Source organism: Ananas comosus, linkage group 11 (assembly GCF_001540865.1).
Source record: "Ananas comosus cultivar F153 linkage group 11, ASM154086v1, whole genome shotgun sequence".
Classification (NCBI taxonomy): Eukaryota; Viridiplantae; Streptophyta; class Magnoliopsida; order Poales; family Bromeliaceae; genus Ananas; species Ananas comosus.
This window is the reverse complement of record NC_033631.1, coordinates 8,186,981-8,193,278: the sequence shown is the minus strand read 5'-3', so window position 1 is coordinate 8,193,278 and position 6,298 is coordinate 8,186,981. Positions and strand designations below refer to the sequence as shown.

At 36.2% G+C, this 6,298-nt stretch overlaps 1 protein-coding gene across 1 annotated transcript; it reads right to left on the bottom strand.

Moving 5' to 3' along the window:
• On the bottom strand, positions 4,371-5,262 carry LOC109717557 (abscisic acid receptor PYL12-like). Its single transcript, XM_020243404.1, has one exon. The coding sequence runs from the start codon at positions 5,141-5,143 to the stop codon at positions 4,526-4,528; it is 618 nt and encodes a 205-aa protein (XP_020098993.1). The 5' UTR covers positions 5,144-5,262; the 3' UTR covers positions 4,371-4,525.

The following is a 6,298-nucleotide window of genomic DNA, read 5'->3' as shown; positions in this document are numbered from 1 at the left end:
ATTCACGCTTATCTAAATTTCCGCCTCAGAGGATATCTATTCTAAAATATTCTTCACACGCGCCCTATAAATGAATATTTCATGCTCTTTGAACAAAAATTTTTTTATTAAATTTAGATAGAAAATATTTGTAGTATCCACTATTTATCAATTAACTGATTAACTAAAAACAAATTTGGCTTTAAAAATAGAATAATTTAAAAATAAGCCGATCAAATAGACTTTAAATGTTAAGTTTGGTTCATTATTTTAAAAATGACTAATATATTTTAATTCAAAATTTAAAATTAACTTTAAATTTTAAATTTTAAATATTTCAATAATATTTAGTTTTTATTTTTACTTTTTTTTTTAATTTCAACCAACAATCAAATTTGGATTTAATTTCAAATATATATTTATTTTTAATATTATTTGATTTGAATTTTTATTTTATCTTAAATTTAGAGTTAAAATTTAACTATATATTGAATATTGAGTTCCACTATAGTGCTTACAGAAGGATAAAGGAGTTGGTACTTTCGACGTTTTAGCCGATAGATCAATCTTTACCATTTCTAACTCTTGGATTAATATTATTCTCCTATACTTCGTTTGGTTTAGAGTTAAGTAAGAACTAGTTATTTCAGGGATATGTATAAGTTCAGGGAATAGACTAATTTTGTGTTTTGATGAAAATTGAGTTGTTTTCGAGAATAACAAAAATAACATTTTGAAAGATAAAATGGAATACGAAGAATAGTGGGTAGTTATAAATAGAAAATAATGATATTGCCCCTTATATTTGAATTTAAATTTTTAAATTTTATATTTAAAATTTAAAATTTAAAATTTAAATATATATTTTTAAAAATTAATAATTTTAAAATAAAATTTTAAATTTTAAATCACAAATTCAAAAATTTAAAGTTATAAATTTTAAATTTAAAATTAAATTTAAATTTAAAAATATCAAATATCAAATTTTAAATTTAAAAAATATAGAACTAGGCTGGAATACTATCAATAGCATCAAGTTATTGCTGCTATTAGGTTTTCGGCCTTTCGATGAAAAAATGTATAGTTAGGATAATGTGGGCCCCTTAGGGTTGAGTGAGTTATTAGTTTAATAGTATAATCTAACGGATAAAAATAGTCAAAGGGTTAAATCTAACGGCCAAAAACTTGATAGCACTAAACGCTTGGTTATTAGGATGATGTGGGTCCATTAGGGTTGAGTGAAGTTATTAGTTTAATAGTATAATCTAACGGATAAAAATAGTCAAAGGGTTAAATCTAACGGCCGAAAACTTGATAGCACTAAACGCTTGGTGCTATAGATAGTATCACAACCAGACACTCTCTCCCTCTCTCTCTCTATATATATATATAGAGTTCGGCTATGGTACTTATAAAAGCACCAAGCACTTGGTGCTTGTAAATATTTTACTGTTAGATCTACGCTTTTGATCATTTTTATCCGTTAGATTATACTATTCAACCAACCACCCACTCAACCCTAAGGGGCCCACATCATCCTAACCGCACATCCCTTAATCCAAGGGCCTAAAACTTACAAGTAGCAATGACTTGGTACTTTTAAAAGTATAGGAGCTCAATTATATATATATATATAAATTATATATTTATATATATATAATATATATATATATATATATATATATATATATATACAATGTATTATAGCGTTTGTTCTCTCAAGGACAAGGAGGTCTCCGTGCTCCTGAGTCGTTTTCGGATGATGAAATTTTTAATCGAGACGATCGGTTCTGTTAGACTTGATCTAAGGGTATTTGAAGTTTCTAGAAAATAATTTTTTGCGATTTTTTGATATCATTTACTTAGTGATCGAAAGGATTCAATAATAATATTTTAAAATGGTTTATATCTGCGTTTTCAAGTTTAACGGTGTAGAAAGTATTGCAGTCAGATTGAAATTTTGATACAAAATTTTTTATACTATCTACAACAAGATCAATTATTCTGATCGAAATTTTAGCGCTATTCACCACTTTTATAGGATTTTTATTTTTCAGCCGTTAAAAATTATTGATTTTGAATCCTTTCGATTGCTAGTAAATGATATCGAAAAATCACAAAAATTATTTTCTAGAAACTTCAAATACGCTAGATCAAGTCTATAAGATCTGATCGTCGATTCGGAAATTCCATCATCGAAAACGGCTCAGGAGCAGGAGGCCTCCGTGCTCCTGAGAGCAAGCAGTCCTGCTCTCTCTCTCTTCTCTCTGCTCTCCTCTCACTCTCAGTCTCGTTCTCTCTCTCCTTCTCTGTTTCTGCTCTCTCTCGTATATATATATAGTAATATATATATTAAAATATATATATATATATATATATAGGCTGGTATACTATCGGTAGTACGGAGGCCTCCGTACTATCAAATTGTTTTCAATGATGTGGCTTCCAAATCGACGATCAGTTCTGTTAGACTTGATCTACACTATTGAAAGTATTTTGAAATTAAATTTTATAATTTTTCGGCATCATTTACATATCAAACGAGTAGTCTAAAAATGAACGGCTGAAAATAAAAATCTCATAAAAAATGATGATAAAATACTTAAATTTAACATTAGAGATATCGATCTTACTCTAAATAGTGAAAAAAAAATTTCTAGAAAAATTTTATTAAATTTGGATTGTTTTACACAGTTAAATTCACAAATACATCATATCTACCATTAAAATTATCAATTTTGAGACCTTTTGATCACTAGCCAAATGATGTCGAAAAATTATGAAATTTATTTTTCAAATACTCTCAATAGTGTAGATCAAGTCTAACGGAGCCGATCGTCAATTTGGAAGCCGCATCATTGAAAACAACTTGGTATCATTTGAATTGAAAACCTATTTCTCCGTTCTACTGATAGTATACTAGCCTCTCTCTCTCTCTCTCTCTCTCTCTTCTCTCTCTCTCTCTATATATATATTATATATATATATTATATATAGAGTGAGGCTACTATGCTATCGAAGCACGGAGCTCCGTGCTTCAACTCTTGTTTTCGATGTTTGCGACTTCTCGATCGTCAATCGGCTCCGTTAAATGTTGATCTAAGATATTTGAAGTTACTAGAAATAAATTTTATGATTTTACGATATCAGTTTGCCTACCGTGAATGAAGGGGCTCAAAATCAACGCTGAAATAAAAATCTTACAAAATGTAATAATATGACATTAAAATTTTAAATCAAAGATATTGATCTTGTTTTATATAGTATAAAGAATTTTCTATCAAAGTTTCACGTGATTTGGATATTTCTACACCGTTAAACTTGCAAACGGCTCACTACGGCCATTGAAATTTGTTGATTTTGAGCCCATTCGATCACTAGGCAAATGATATCGAAAAATAATAAAATTTATTTTCTAGGTACTCCAAATACTCTAGATCAAGTTTAACGGAGCCGATCGACGATTCGAAAGTCGCAACATCGAAAACGAGCTGGAAGCACGGAAGGCTCCGTGCTTCCGATAGCATAGTAGCCTCACTCTATATATATATATAGATATATATGATTGAGCTGGAATGTTATCGGTAGCAAACAGACTCTGTTGCCACATATTTGTTTTCGATGATCGAGACTCCAAAATGACGATCAATACCGTTGAACATGATATATGCCACTTGAAGTATTTAGAAACCAAATTTCAAATTTTTTTGACATCATTGACCTAATTATCAAAGGGTTTCAAAATTTGTAATTTTAACGGTCAATATGAGACGTTTCTAGTTTGACGGTGTAAAGATATTTAAATCATTTGAATTTTGGTTATAAAATCTTTAAATTATTTAAAATAGGATATGTACTCTCGATCTTGATTACAAAACTCCTATCATCACTTTTAAAAGATATTTATTTTTAAATATTTATTTTTGTGTCCACTTAATTGACAAGAGAACGATATCGAAAAAGTATAAAATTTGATTTTTAAATACTTCAAGTGATATAGATTATATTCAACGGTGCCGATCGTCGATTTGGATGATCGATTATAAAAAAATAAATGAACGACAACGAAATCTGTTTGCTGCCGATAGTATTCTATCTCAACTATATTGCGGAACGATGGCACTCACTACCACTAAGGCTTAGTTTGGTATTGAGGCCTATCTAATGCTATTAGATAAAATGGAGTTGAAGAAAAAGTATATAGGGATATGCTTCTGTGTTCTCCGGTGGGGCCGCAGAAAATATATCGTAACCGACTCATCGCGCGATATGTGGAACGTAATATTACGTACGGAAACACCCCACCGCAGAAAAAATATCATAACCGACTCATTGCGATATGCGGAACGTAATATTACGTACAGAAACAAACATGATATTTTTGTAACGTATTTTCTCACCGCACATAAGGCAATCTCCCCGCAATCCCAAACGGAGCCTAAGTAAGTGACAAAAACTACCAATTAACCAAACCAAACTAACCCAAACAAACCGAAGTAAAACACTTATAATACATATGTATATACGCAGCAGAGTGGAGAGCTAGCTACATGTGCGTCGACGCGTTTGAGCCGTTGGATGCGGATCGGGCGGCCATCGTCTGGCAGACGGTGGCGAGGGAGCGGAGGTTGCAGCGCACGATGGTGTCCGCGAAGGCGCGCGTCTCCTCGGCCGTGCTCCCGCGGGGCACGTCCACCACGTAGGATTCCACCACGATGGTCCCGAGCGACGGCGAATCCCCGCCCGCCGCGTGGAGGCTGGTCGCGGATCGGTAGTTGGCGAGGCGGTGGTCCCCGCCGAGGACCGTGAACCCGGTGACGTGGCGCTCCTCGTCGAGCGCGTCGAGGCGCTCCGTGCTCGTCCGCGCGGGGAGCCCCGACACGAGCCGCACCTCGCGCACGCTCCCCACGCCCATTTCGCCCGCGCCCGTAGCGGGTCCCGCGCCCCCGCACGTGCGGGGGAGTAGCCCGCACGCGCGCACGAAGCCCTTGTAGCACTGGGGCCGGTCGAAGCGGCGCACGAGCGACCACACGAGCGGGACCGGCGCCGACACGTGCTGCACGTGCACCGCCCCGCACTGCCCCGGCCCCGCCGGCGCCCCGCGATCGTGCCGCCGCACCGCCTCGTCCTGCGCTCCCTCGGCCGCCGTCGGGAGGCGCGGCATGTGCGGGAGATCGATCTGGAGATCGAAGCGCTTCTGCGTTTGGGGGAAGCGCTTCTCTCTCTCTCTCTCTCTCTCTCTCTCTCTCTAGACTCTGGAGCCGGATTTCGGGTTGCTGTTTGTAGGGCCCGGAGTTTTCGACGGTGCCGACGCCAAACCGACTACGGGACGGGGGGACGGGGAGCACCGCGTCAGCTTATGCATCGCACGCTCATCCTGCCACGTGGCACGTTAGATGATTCGGATAGTTTTAATGTCAACGGCGGATGGAGACTATGGGGCGTGGATCCAGCGAATAGGGCAGAGTGGTGTACAAATAACGCGGTGCACCGGGTGGTGGGGACAGTTTCGTCTTTGGGTGGTTATTGATTTCGTAGACTCGTGTGTACAACAGGTTCATACTGGTACTTGGGATGTCCATATCTCTACATATATTTCTATATATTATTCCCCGTAACTTTGTTACGTGATAATTCGTTCTTAATTCTTACCTACTTCCTCCTTTTAGCTCCTTGTGGTTCATCTTCCCATTTCCTATCTCCATCTGATATTTTATCATCTCACTTGCTTACTTTCTAATTAATTTATTTATATGATCTATTATAATATAAATAAATTATTTTCAAAAAATATATATATATATATTTTTCTCATGCTATTTATTATTGATGTTTCATTACAACTCAAAAACTTTAAAAATTATTATTTTATTAATTTTTTTTATTTTTTATAGTAGTAATCCGCCGGATTGTGTGGTAACCTCACTAGTATACTACAAAAGCCGAGAGATTCAAGCAGTTTTCTTCGTGCCGCGTGGACTTGAGAATTGTGGATCCCAGTCGAAACTGTGGGCGTTTTAAGGGGTTTTGGAACGGGAAGGTTTTGTTCGCATCCCTCCAATTGTGATATTATTACATTCGACTGGTGCAGTTTGAATTTCAAGTATAATAATTGGAGATACTAATTTCGACATTGAGGATATGTTTGGTTCACCTATTTTACACTATGAAATTGGAATGAAATTCATTAATTTCCATAGTTGCCGTTTATTTTATAGAAATCGGATTCCGATTTCCATTCCACTCCGGAATGGAAATGGCCAAATCCATTTATAATCCAATCCGGCTTTGAATTCCAGATTGGCTCATTCCAAAATAA

Coding starts and splice junctions, on each gene's coding strand:
- LOC109717557 (XM_020243404.1), bottom strand. CDS start 5,143: ATGCCGCGCCTCCCGACGGCGGCCGAGGGAGCGCAGGACGAGGCGGTG.